Source organism: Portunus trituberculatus, chromosome 12 (assembly GCF_017591435.1).
Source record: "Portunus trituberculatus isolate SZX2019 chromosome 12, ASM1759143v1, whole genome shotgun sequence".
Lineage (NCBI taxonomy): Eukaryota > Metazoa > Arthropoda > Malacostraca > Decapoda > Portunidae > Portunus > Portunus trituberculatus.
The window spans coordinates 10,613,629-10,627,700 of record NC_059266.1 but is presented as its reverse complement, the minus strand read 5'-3'; the positions used below and the strand labels follow the sequence as shown (position 1 = coordinate 10,627,700).

The 14,072-nt window shown below is 42.8% G+C and overlaps 1 protein-coding gene across 1 annotated transcript; it reads left to right on the top strand.

Annotated features, from left to right (window-relative positions):
• The first annotated feature begins 7,827 nt into the window (after window positions 1–7,827).
• Window positions 7,828–12,869, top strand: LOC123502647. Its single transcript, XM_045251812.1, has 5 exons — window positions 7,828–7,977; window positions 8,520–8,582; window positions 9,492–9,671; window positions 12,109–12,251; window positions 12,637–12,869. The coding sequence occupies exons 1-5, from the start codon at window positions 7,828–7,830 to the stop codon at window positions 12,812–12,814; spliced, it is 714 nt and encodes a 237-aa protein (XP_045107747.1). The 3' UTR covers window positions 12,815–12,869.
• The last annotated feature ends 1,203 nt before the right edge of the window (window positions 12,870–14,072 follow it).

Below are 14,072 nucleotides of genomic sequence, written 5' to 3'. Positions count from 1 at the left end.
ATATATATATATATATATATATATATATATATATATATATATATATATATATATATATATATATATATATATATATATATATATATATATATATATATATATATATATATATATATATATATATATATATATATATATATATATATATATATATATATATATATATATATATATATATATATATATATATATATATATATATATATATATATATATATATATATATATATATATATATATATATATATATATATATATATATATATATATATATATATATATATATATATATACTTTTTTCATCTGTCAGAGTCGTCTGAGCTTGATGGAGTCAGCAAAGTGATTTCGTTTCAAGAGTCCTTCGTGCCCGACACGTCGAGTTATGCACGGTGGCTTGGGAACATCACCCGTACTCTAACTGATCTCACTATTTGCTACAGAGTCAGAATTTTCTACTACAGGCCTGAGGTTACTGTCTTCTCGTATATCAATACCAAGGGTGATAAAATCCGTACAGGTAACTTGATGATTGTCTTTTTATGGTTTGTGTTTGCCCCACCTGAAATATATTGAGTTGTGGCCATCATTTCTTTACTGAATTGCCTTCATACACGTTACATGTTCATTAAGTGAGCATATACCGTATCACTTTTTGTCTCTTTAGCTACCAATCATTTCTGCAAATTATGTCATGTACATGTAATATCTTGAAAAATGAACATCATAAATTCATCAAGTCAGAGTAGGAGTGCGAGGAAGAAGAAAGATATCCAGACCGTTTTATTGCTGTTGTGATGGACGACCACTGTTCTTCTCTTCAATATATTAACAGTGATGTTCCTTAAGATTCTTTCATGTCACCTTTTCTCTTCCTATTATTCACCAATGATCTTCGAAACCAAAACCTCTTGTTCTGTCCACTCCTACTCTTATGAAACTATCCTGCACTTCTCCATGTCTTTACATAGAAGACCAAAAATTAAACAGATCACAGAGGGAAGCGAGAAAAAAAAAAAAAGCCTGACTTTTAATCTTCCTAAAATTTCTGATCTGAGCAGAGCAAAATTATTGTTGTTCCCTGCCTCAAAAACTCAATTCTTCTTTTTATCAACTCGATATAACCTCCCAAACAGTTGCCCTTCTACTACACTGAACATCCTCGGTTTGCCCTTTACTTATAATCTTGCTTGGAAACTTCACATCTCCTGTCTAAGTAAATCAGCTTCAATGATGTTAGGCGTTTTAAGTCGTGTTTGCCAGTTTCTCTCACATTCTGAATCGTTTTGTTCAGGGACCTTATCCTGGCATGTATGGAATATACTTTACATGTATGAGGGTGGGGGAGTGGACGGTTCCATACACAGTTAATTTTGATAGTGTGGAATCAAAAGCTTTTCGTCTTATCACCGCTGCGTAGTGTTGCATCCCTTGCTATCTCCTATCACTATTCTTTTTCATACGAGCTCTTCTGATATTTCTAACTGCATGTGTCCCCTACTCCTGTAGCCTCGCTGCACATGACTCTTATTTCTCTCATCCCAATTATGTCTACATGTAAGAGTTAACTTATTGTATTCTCAACTATTCATCCCTTCCTCTGATAAACTCTGGTTGCTTCTGCTTTATCAATCTTCCTATGGGTTGAACTCAATGTAGAGGGAAGTCTCAAGACGTTTCTACCCTACATTCGATTAACTCTTGACCCTGTGTGGGATTGTTATTTCAGTATGAATTTTCATTTAATCACATTTTTTATTATTATCGCCCCCAAAAAAATGTCTCTAGATCACATTCTGCATAAAAGTCTTCTGTTGTTATCGTCATGTCACCCCAGTAGATTTTTTTTTTATTATTATTACAATTGTTATTACTCTGCTGTTCTCTGTAATCTGGAGACATTTTGGTCCACTCACCCGCCTCCCCCCCCCAGATGGGAACCGCCTTGTCGCGGTGGGGAGGCTTGCTTGCCCCTGTGACCTGGCGAGCTAGGCTAGAGGGGGCTTAGGCCTCTGCTCTGCCCTTTCGAAGGGGAGAGGGCTACCCATGCTAGTACGGTCACCAGTGAAGGGCCAGACTAAATGGTTCCTACGTAGGCTGCCAGTGGACCAGCGGAGCCACCCGCTGGAGGGATCGCCCAATAGGGGCCGTCCTGTGCTGGATGGTTGGGTGTCCAGGCTTGGATGCTTTGGGAGGGGTCTCAGTTCTGCCGTGGACAAACATTCTGCATCATGTGGGGCCTTTTTTTAAAACGATTGGCCCGCATGGCGACGAGGTACCCCGTCCACGGCAGCCAGCGCTCGCTCCCATTGTCGTCCCAGTAGGAAGTTTCCCTTGCCCCTGGGGCTAATCTTTTGTGTTACTGTTTTTTTTATATGGGAAAACACAAAAACATTCAGGTTCTCGTGAGGTGGCTGACCTGGCCCACGAGACGTCATCTTCAGGTCTGAGTAAGAAGGAGGATTCCCCTCCATAAGGGCCTCTCACAGCAGTCTCCTGTTCTGGGAGTTCTTCTGAGGGACGTATTTCTGCTGCATATGACTCCCTTGTGATAGTAAATGTTAATCCATCATTTTCCTATCATGCCTTGCACTCTCTTCTCAAGGCGTATGGTACGGTTGTTAGCATTCGACTGGTTTATGACAAGGACTTTCCTTCTAATCGGTGCTATGTCACGTTTATGTTACGTGATGAAGCAAGTTTGACTTATGAACATGTAGCATCTCTGCCCCTTGCCGGCTCTTGTTTTAAAACTGAATTTTTCCAGTCCCGTAATATTTCAGAGAGTGACATGGATTACATCACAAATGTTTTTGAAAGCTACTTAGAGAATTCAGTTCCAGAAGTTCGCCACATCCGGCCTCCACGTTGGTTTGTGGCGCACTACAGAAATGGGCGTGGCAATTTCTAGGCTAAAGGGGGTTTAGGCCCCTGCTCTGCCCTTTCGAGGGGGAGAGGGATACCCATGCTAGTACGGTCGCCAGTGAGGGGCCAGACTAAATGGTTCCTACGTAGGCTGCCAGTGGATCAGCGGAGCCACCCGCTGGAGGGATCGCCCAATAGGGGCCGTCCTGTGCTGGATGGTTGGGTGTCCAGGCTGGGATGCTTTGGGGGGGGCTGTCTCAGCTTTGTCGTGGACAAACTTTCGTATCATGTAGGACCTTTTTTTAAAACGACTGGTCCGCATGGAGACGAGGTACCCCGTCCACGGCAGCCAGCGCTCCCTCCCATTGTAGTCCCAGTACGTGGTTTCCCTTGCCCCTGGAGCCATTTTTTGTGTAACTTTATATATATGGTGAAACACAAAAAACTGTCAGGTTCTCGTGAGGTGGCTGACCTGGCCTCGAGACTTCATCTTCAGGTCTGAGTGGGAAGGAGGATTACCCTCCACAAGAGCCTCCCGCAGCAGTCTCCTGTTCTAGGAGTTCTTCTGAGGGACGTATTTTTGCTGCATATGACTTCCTTGTGATGGTAAATGTTAACCCATCATTTTCTTATCACGCCTTGCACTCACTTCTCAAGGTGTATGGCACGGTTCTTCGCATTCGACTTGTTTATGATAAGGATTTTCCATCTAACCGCTGATATGTGACTTTTCTTTCATGTGACGAAGCCCATCTGGCTTATGAACATGTAGCATCTCTTCCCATTACCGGCTCTGGCTTCAAAACAGAACTTCTCCACTCTCTCAATATTTCGGACAGTGAAATGGACTACATCCCAAATATTTTTGACCACCATTCAGAGAGTTCAGTTCCTGAAGTCCGCCACATCCCGCCTCCACGTTGGTTTGTGGCGTACTACAGAAATTGGCGCGGGAATTTTATCCATGCCACCCGGTACTTGTCTAAAGAGATCGGCACGATTCCTGAGGAAAACCTCAAGAAATATGGTAAGGGGGTGCTAGTGCGAGCGAAAAATATCACGCAGGCAAGGATGTTGCAACATCTACCATGTCCTTCTGACAGCATGTTTGAGACTATTAAGACACATCCCACCTTTAATTACAGTAAAGGTTGTGTGCACAGTCAGAATCTCTTTGAATTTCCTGAGGAGGAAATACTGGCTATGTGTCCTAACTCAGTCCAGAAGGTGACTAAGATGAGGAACTCCTCCAACATGGTCCTTCTCACCTTTTTTGGGTCCCCCCTCCCTGACCGTGTTAATGTCGGACATATTAATCTTAGGGTGAGGCGTTTTGTTTCTCGTCCTCTTCAGTGCTTCTCATGTTATGGGTACAGTCACGGCAAAAGTACGTATAAGGAAGCTTCTCGATGTGGTAATTGCTCTGTACATATTGAGTAGCATTGCAATGCGGTAGCTTATTTTTTTCATTGCCTCGGTAGCACCCGCTGTGAACTCCTGTACCGTCAGAAGTACGGTACAAGTGCGACATCCTATGCTTCATTGGCCGCTCGTGAGTCTGCCGGTCCGAAGACAACGCCTACTGCTACCTCTCGCTCTGTTGGGGCGTGTGGTCCTGTTCATCTGGCTAACAGATTTGCCGTATTGTCCAATGACTCGGTTGAGTCATCTCTTACAAGTGACGAAAACAATACGGACTCGACCAAACAAACCCATGTAGTAGATGTCCATTTGCCACCTGTATCGCCTAAGCCTTTGAAGGGCCTGACCAAGCGGCACCGCGGCTCTGCGGAGTCTATAGATTTAGCTCAGCCTTAACAATCTAAGGTTTCTCCCGGTGCGCGTGACCGTGAGTCCTCCAGGGACCGCTCTGCAATGGTAGCTCCAGTTGTTTCTGCTCAGCCTCCTGTGACGCTCCCCGTCTCAGATCGAGCTTCTTGAGATGAGGACGGTCTTGGCATGAAGACGTCCGATGATGTTGTCACAGCCGTCCCTCGTGGACCCACTCTATCAGTCCATTCTGACCCTCGTCTTCCGATGACCGGTAGGAGTGATGATGGTTCGCATCACTCACCGGTAGACCGAAAGGCTGCGGTCCAACGACCCGGTACATCTCAACTCCCGGTGTCTTCTCGTCGGTTGATTATTTCTAGTCAGGTGAGCCACGGGCAGCCTATTCAAAAGTCTCACCCGTCCACTGCACCTAAATAGTCATCTTCAAGCTTCTACAGTGGAACTGTAGAGGCCTTCGCGCCTCGTGGGGGGAACTCCGACCTTTATTGTCTGAGTTCTCTCCAGCCTGCGTAACTTTACAAGAGACTATGCTAGGTGATAGTATTTAATCTAGTCCTCCTGGCTATCGTGCCTTTTTTAGCACTCCTTTCCTTGACCAGGCCACCACGGTGGCACAGCTATCCTAGTCCGTCAAGACATACCTATTGTCCCCTTACAACTCAACTCTCCCCTTCAGGTGGTTGCTGTTAAGGTTTTTATGGGACGATCCTACACTATTTGCACTTTATATCTCCCTCCTCGGGTTCCTGTCTCCAGAGGTGAGCTTTACGGCCTGGTGCATCAGCTGACTCCGCTTTTCCTCTTGTTGGGAGATTTTAATGGCCGTCACCCATTGTGGGATGAAAGTGCTAGTAATCCTCGTGGGGTTTTAATTGGTTCTTTTATTGAGGATGAGGGATTGGAGATTTTAAATTCTGGGGATGTCACACATTTCCATAATCCTACTGGGACTTTTACAGCTATCGATCTTTCTATTTGTACATCTAATTATTTCCTTGATTTTAATTGGCGGGTCCTACCGGATTTACACGGTAGTTACCACATTCCGATTTTATTGGAATCTGTGAACTCTGAGCCACAGTCCAGGCCTCCATGCTGGGTTTTAGACAAGGCAGATAGGTCTCAATTCACAGACCTTAGCTCTTTTATCCGTCCGTTGGCTGACTTTTCTACTTGTGCTGAGTCTGTTGATTAGTTTGCCGATATTTTTATATTCAGCAGCGACTCAAACAATCCCTAGGATGTCCGGTCACTTTACTAAGCGTCCCCTTCCTTGGTGGAACGCAGCATGCACTAAAGCTGTGCAAGAGAAACGGGCGGCTTTCTCTCGTCTCCGGCTACATCGTGGGGACCCGTAGTGCCTGGAAGCTTTTCGGCGCTGCCGAGCTCGGGCCCGACGCGTTGTGAAAGAGGCACAGAGAGCCTCTTGGAAAGCTTATGTGTCTTCCATTAATGCCCACACCCCTCTTACGGTCCGCCGAATTGCTGGGAAGTATTCAGCTCCAATAGACGCCTCTCATGCGTGGAGGCGACTCGATATCTTGGCCTTTTGTTTGACAACCGTCTCACCTGGGTTCCCCATTTCTGTTCTCTTAAGGTGTCTTGTCGGGAGGCATTATCCCTTCTTCGGGTTTTATGTCACACCTTTTGGGGGTGCAGACAGGGACACTTTGCTGCTGCTTCACCGTACACTAGTCCTTCCAAAGCTGGATTTCGGTTGTGAGATCTACTCCTCTGCAACGGATGCACGACTACGCACGCTTGATTCCGTGCATCATGCAGGTGTCCGCTTGGCTACGGGTGCATTTCGGACATCTCCAATACCTAGCCTACTAGTGGATACTGGTTTCTGGCCGCTCGACCTACGGTGCCAGTCTTCGATGCTCCGGTGTTGGTTTTGCACCCACCGTCTTCCTGATTTTGTCCCCTGTCTGTCAATGTTGCGGGACTCGCGCTCGCAGGCGTATGTCACTCGACCGAGTCTCCCTAAACCTTTTGGCCTTCGAGTTGCAAATCTCATGGCGGAGTTATCTATCGACCCCACTCCTGTGTACTCTTTCCGGCTCCCACGAGTTGGTTATTGGCTGCTTCCTGTTACCTCATTATGCCCTCCTGCCATGGATGGGAAGAAGGATTTTCTGCCAGCTCTGTCCCACACATGGTTTTTAGAACACTTTTTTATGCATTCTGATGATATCCCTGTTTTTACTAATGGTTCCAAATCCGACGCAGGCGTTGGGTTTAGTGTGGTTTTCCCCTCTTTTTATCGGTGTGGCAGCCTTCCTTTAGTGGCATCCGTCTTTACTGCGGAGCTGTCTGCCATAGTCCTAGCTTTACAGATTATTTTTACTATACCGGTTTCGTCTTTTACAATTTTTAGTGACTGTCGCAGTGCTCTTACTTCTCTCTCTTGCACTATATCCTTTAACCTTTTGGTTTTATCAGCCCTGAAGTGGCTATATCTTCTAACACAACGAGGATATCGTGTTGTGTTCTGTTGAGTCCCTGGTCACGTTGGTGTTCAAGGGAATGAACACGCAGACCGCCTCGCTAAAGAGGCAGCAAGTCGCGCTCCATCTCCTTCCCCTGTTCCGTTTCGAGATGTATTTCATGCAATTCGAATGGCGATTGCAGCAATTTGGCAAAGGAGATGACTAACGGGGGTCGCAACCTCGAAAATGGGAGAGATCACTACATACACCCATGTCCGGGATCGCCGTGCAAAGACTTTATTGACGCTACTTCGTATAGGTCACACGTACCTTACACAAAGGTACCTCCTGACCAGGGACCCTCAACCTTACTGTGATGACTGCTTGGTGCCGCTTACCATGCGGCACCTATTGATAAGAGTGCCTAGGTTTGATTGAGTTACGACACCGCTACCTCTACCGCTGTCGCGGTAGATATCGGTGTCTATTTGAGATATATCTCAAAGGTCCTTGGACCAGAATGCCTGGCCCAAGGCCATGACGTTTTTAAATTTTGGGGAGAAGCTGGCCTTCTCCCAAAGCTGTGAATTTTATTTCATTTTATTATATGTATTTTAATGTTTTATGTATTTTACTGTAGTTTTTTTTTTTTATAGTTACCATTACTTTTATCGTTTTTACTTGCTTTTAGTTGTTTTACGATTTGTTTTAAACCCTTTTTGTTTTAATTAATAGTTTGATGCGGCGCCATATGACCTCCGCTGTTGTGGCTCCTACATCTAATCCCCCATACCGTCTTCCTGATTCCGTCCCTTGTCTGGCATTATTGCGGGACCCTCAGCCTTACTGTGAGGACTGCTTGGTGCCGTTCACCGTGCGGCACCTGTTGGTAGAGTGCCCTGATTTGTATGAGTTAAGACACCGCTATCTCTACCGCTGTCGCGGTAGAGATAGCGGTGTCTATTATATCTCAAAGATCCTAGGACCAGAGTGTCTGGCCCAGGGCCATGACGTTTTTAGGTTTTTGCGAAAAGCGGGCCTTCTCCCAAAGCTGTGAATTTTATTTTATTTTATTTCATATTATTTTTTCATTTAGTTTTAGTTTTATACTTTTGTTTTAGTTTTTTCCCTTTTACTGTATAGTTTTTTTTAATTACTTTTAATTCGTTTTTATATATACACACGTTAGTTTGATCTCATTTCTTGTAGCGACGCCATATGACCGTCGTTGTTTGAAGGAAAAGAGTCGTCTTCAGAGGAGAGGCTTTGATGTCACCTTGTGTTATGAAACCAAAGGAAACGTTCATTGAGGTTACAGCTGAGTTACTGAAGAGTTCACAATACCTTTTGTTCTAGTGTCTGAAATTTTACTGTCTGCTGTCTCCTCTCGTTCTCTATCTTGCCTCTTCTCTTTTTCCTACTTTTATATAGGCACTAGTAAGCGATAATGGCAACAATATAGAGAGGTTTGTTTCAACCAAGGAATGCTACCACGTAACTCTAACAAAACATAAAAAAAAAAAAAAAAACTTGATAAATATCTATATAGCTTATAAGTTTCCGTTAACCAAAGGTATAACAACATCATGATAAAGTACATAGCTACACTTTATAAAATAATTCAACACTAAGGACTAATACAACCTAACGTAGAGTATTGGTTAATGGGAGAAAATATGTAGAGAACTTAAGTACGTTATAAAGCATTTGGTGAGTCCTAAAACGCCGTTGTTTTTCACGAGACCAACCTAGAAAAGTCCATTCTCGTCTAACCGCCACGACAAGGGAACCCAGCAGGTACAAGTCTTCTCATGACGAGAGAGGCCTAGTGTGATCTGCCTGCTCCTGGGTTGGGTAGCTCTGCTACCCAACCCAGGCGAGATCAAGACGGGTGAGGTGACGAGGGAGGCGGCTTGTCGGGGCTTGCCTGAAAGCAGCGATCGACGGGATAGGGAAGGGCCGAAACGCGTTGCACACACACACACACACACACACACACACACACACACACACACACATTCTCTTCTCTCTCTCTCTCTTTCTCTCTCTCTCATTCCAAAACCCTTTAAATCTCCATGACAGATGCAGCACCGGGTCGCCTAACCTTTGACCCTTCCATCCATTATTTTTGAGATAGGGAAAGAGGCCGAACATGTTTAGGCCTTCTGGCTTCTGCTCGTTGCAACTTTGTTTCATTTAACTTGTTATTCACAATCTCGTTTTATGATTAAATTTACAAGATTTTTTGTGGTCGTTCTTTATAAAGCTTACATGTTTATCTAACTTCATCCCTATTTAACCAAGACTAAAATATTTTTTAATTAGTAACTGATTATTTTTTAACGATCTTGAAATTCTGTCAAGCTTTATTTTCTAATCTGTGTATCCTCTCACCGATAGTAGATAGAACGTCATCATTTTCATCCAGATCACGATCGCCTGGGGCTGCAGTTAATAGTGACGGCTGCTCGCTACCGTATGAGTACAACGATTGTAACTCCTCTGATGCATTGGTCAGCTTTCTGCATAGCCATCGCTCCGGGTGAACCAGCTACCATTTACTTCAATGGAGAGAAGGCAAAGGTGAGGAAAGGGATAAGGGTATCAAACAAATTAATAACATTTTGGATCTAGTGTAACATGGGTAACTGTGTGTGTGTGTGTGTGTGTGTGTGTGTGAGAGAGAGAGAGAGAGAGAGAGAGAGAGAGAGAGAGAGAGAGAGAGAGAGAGAGAGAGAGAGAGAGAGAGAGAGACACTATAGTATAAATACATCGTAACCTCAAAAGAAATAGAAAAGCAAACATTAGGTGTGTGAAGTTCGTCGTGGTCTGTGGCTCACCTACAGCATGTCGGTTGCCAGTGTTTGCTGAGTGCCATGCGCGGGCGCGAGGCAGCGAGGGGACTAACCAGCAGACAGAGGTTGTGGTAGGATTGTTTCAGAGATTGGTGCAAGGCGTTCATTGTGTACACCGGACAGTGCCGGCAGTGCCTTGCCCGCCGTGCACTCTGTCATTCCCTTATGCTTCTTTGTCACTCTTTTCTGTAATTGTTTGCATTCCTTAATTCGGATGGAATTTCTTCATTCATATAAATTTTTACAGAGAATAAATGTAGTTAAGATTGTAGAAGGTTACCACTTTAATGATGATGATGATGATGATGATGATGATGATTAATAATAATAATAATATTAATAATAATGATAATAATAATGATAATAATAATGACAATGATGACAATTATGATACTGGTAATGACGATGATAAAGCAATAAACCAAAAGAACACAGGTCAGCGAATGTAGGGAAAGGTGAGGTAAGACGGACCACTTAACAAAGTATTGAGTCTAGAAACCACATTTATATGATTTTTGGTGGTTTGTGGGTTTGTGGTGGTGCTTTGGGATGTTATCTTCCAAGTCCACACCCGGGTCACGGTTTTTGAAGGAGAACAATGAAACACGAGAATTTACAAAATAATAATTTCTAATGGGCAAAAAATAAAACGATGGGGCAAGACGGAACCCCTGAGGTCTATCTTACCCCGCAAACTGAACATGAAGAAACAAATCCTTATATGTATAAAGCAGAGATTAAAACTCTTGCTCCTCATCATTGTATCCTTTCACATTGCTCATCGGCCAAATTTATTGGTATAAATCAAACGAACAAACAAACAAAAAAAAAAAAAAAAAAAAAAACTCTCCCTCATCATCATCTCTTCCTGCACAACTACATGACATACTGTAAATAACACAAAGCATCTTCCTCAGCATCGTCACCATCTATCCCTACACTTTACTCATGAGCCCAGGTTTTGCAGTTAGCACAAAAACCCACCCTTCCCTCTCATGGCATTCATCTTACCCCATTAGTAAATATTCAACTGTGGAAACGTTTACCAGAGTATCTATGTATACTATGTCAATTTCTGGCATCTATATATCATGTATACACTCATGGTCATGTATAACATAAGTACTAAATCATTATAATAATTATTTCAATATAAAACAAGCAGTGTCTTACCTTGTGCGTATAACATCAGCACTGCATAAAATGATAATTTTTTTCCTTTTGAAGCGCAAGGGAAACTTAGCGTGCCTGCTGGCAGTGATGACGTCATTTTTGGGCGACGTGAAGGACATCTAGGAGTTAAATTTTGAAACTCGGCCTTTATACTTGAATTTTGAAAAGGGAATCCGTCTTACCCCATGAGTCCATCTTACCTCATCTTTCCCTACTCTTTTCTGTTTTGTCTTCTGGTTTTGTAGACTAATCAGTCATTTTATCAATTAATAGTTTTTTCTTTTGTAGCGAGAAGCAGTTTATGACGTTCAATTCACTTCTCTGCACGTGTCTCACACTTTGACTATAGTTTGCTTTATGAAAAGCTCGGAGACATTGCAGACTGGTAAACTGTGGAACTCCTTGCCTGCTTATGTATTTCCATCTTCCTAAGAATTGACTTCTAAGAGGGAGGTTTCAAGATAATTGTCCCAGACTTTTGGCTAAATCTATTAGAACTTTAAGGGAACTAGCAATCAAGTGAGTGATTTCTTAGATTAGTTTTGTTGCCCTTGGCCAGCTTCCCTTCTTGCATAAAGAAAAAATATTGTTCCAAACCGTTTTTACAAACCTAAACAAATAAATAAGACTTTAATAACAAGAGAGAGAGAGAGAGAGAGAGAGAGAGAGAGAGAGAGAGAGAGAGAGAGAGAGAGAGAATTTGATTTAATCAATTTATAGCGCACAAGGAGTCAGTCCAATAATTTTAATTTTAGCACAATCACAAAGAGCAGATGTAACACACACACACACACACACACACACACACACACACACACACACATACATGAGAGAGAGAGAGAGAGAGAGAGAGAGAGAGAGAGAGAGAGAGAGAGAGAGAGAGAGAGAGAGAGAGAGAGAGAGAGAGAGAGAGAGAGAGAGAGAGAGAGAGAGAGAGAGTTATTGATATTATAATGAAGAATGTTATTTAAGAAACAAACTGTAACCGTCAGAACGCAACAAACACGTTTGGTAACGACAAGGACAAGACTCGGGCTTCGAGGAACACAGTGCTGATGGACACCGATGGCACCATTGTGCTGGGCCAGGACCAGGATGCCCCGGCAGACGTCTATGACGCCGCGGAATCCTTAAGGTGTGTATGAGTGAGTATTCGTGTATGACGCATTGAAGTCCTCAAAGTGTGTCCCAGTAACAATAAGTAATATTTATAACTCCAGCTATCAAAAATGTCAATGAAAGGAGCACGAACGATATAGTTAGTTATACAATTAACATTAGTTTCATATATAGTCTATAAACACTCTTAAGATGTATTTAAGTTGTGATAAATCTCCCCTAGAAGGAAATTATAGAACACACACACACACACACACACACACACACACACACGCAATTTTGTTAACTACCACAGCTCCTTTTAACCACCAATTGCTTTTATTATTATCAACATTATGGCAGCACAATTGACAACGTAGTCCCAAGGAAGCTGCTGTTGATCTTTCTCCTTCCCTCCGCAGTGGATCTGTCACGGACATGAACGTGTGGTCTCGACGGCTACGCGGAGACGAAATGGCGGCGATCTCTGGCTGTCTCACCAGAGGGAAGGGCGACGTCCTAGACTGGGACAATTCCGAATTTGAGATTGGTTTAGACTGTTCTATAGTGTGTGCACATGCGCCTCTTTCATTAGACTAGATCCTACTTGTTCATTATGTGTGTGTGTGTGTGTGTGTGTGTGTGTGTGTGTGTGTGTGTGTGTGTGTGTGTGTGTGTGTGTGTGTGTGTGTGTGTGTGTGTGTGTGTGTGTTGAGACTAAATATTTGCTGAAACAGAGGAGTAGCTCTTTCGGCCGACGTGGGCGAGTTCACTTTCAACTTGGAACTCTGTAGGAAAATATTAATGTTTTGAGTATTTTATTAATACGTGTTCATCTAAATTGTTCTTGATTAAACCGGTCAAACCTAACCACATGATATTTTGGACATTAACGAGAAGAGATAAAAAAAAAAAATTACATTGATTTGCTTTTGAGTAAGAGCTCGTCTTTCATAACTTTTTTGGTTCAAGGAATATATCAGTGAAAAGCTATTATCTCCTCCAATAAAGCTCTCTACTCCAACACGCCATTCTCTCAGACTTGAAACGCAAAACAATATACGCCACGTAAACAGTGCTGAGCAGTCAGGATTAAGTAGTTAATCCATTCCACAGCTGAGGGTGGATGTCAGGTGTCGGCTTCAGTGCATTGTTTTTGGGACAAACCTCAATAGGTTGAATCTTAATGTTAGAATTTGCGAATAGAAATTCCTCCTGAATCGCTCTTTGAAAAAAAAAAAAAAGTAGAACTATTTCAAAGCTTTTTTTTTTTTTTTGTACGGTAAGGCCTATAGCGCCTGTAGGCAGACTTGAAGAGTGTATGGGAAGCGCTGTTCAGCTTCCGCCCATTAGTGGCGCAGGCAATTTTATTTATAGTGGTACCCATATTAGGGACCATATCACCACCCAAGCTCATCTCGAGTGTAACCACCTAGAACCTGGGTATTATGGTGATATGTAGGTAACTTTAAACCACTCCACAAATGGCAAAGGATGGATGGATGGATGGATTTAAATTTCATGGCTCTGCAACAACAAAGGTCATATGGCGCCGCTATTATAAATTGACTGCCACTAACGTGTATCTAAAACACTAAGTAAAAGTAATCAAAAACAATACAAGTAAAAAGGTAAGAACTAAAAAAAACTATAAAATATATAAAACGTTAAAATACATAGAATAAAATTAAATAAAATTCACAGCTTTGGGAAAAGGCCTGCTTCTCCCAAAAACCTTAAAATGTCATGGCCCTGGGCCAGGCACTCTGGTCCAAGGACCTATGAGATATAATAGACACCGCTATCTCTACCGCGAACGCGAGTCCCGCAATATTGACAGACAAGGGACAGAATCGGG

Coding starts and splice junctions, on each gene's coding strand:
- LOC123502647 (XM_045251812.1), top strand. CDS start 7,828: ATGCGGCGCCATATGACCTCCGCTGTTGTGGCTCCTACATCTAATCCC. Junction 8,583..9,491: donor CAACCAAGGAATGCTACCAC/GTAACTCTAACA, acceptor CACCGATAGTAG/ATAGAACGTCATCATTTTCA. Junction 9,672..12,108: donor TCAATGGAGAGAAGGCAAAG/GTGAGGAAAGGG, acceptor TGTAACCGTCAG/AACGCAACAAACACGTTTGG.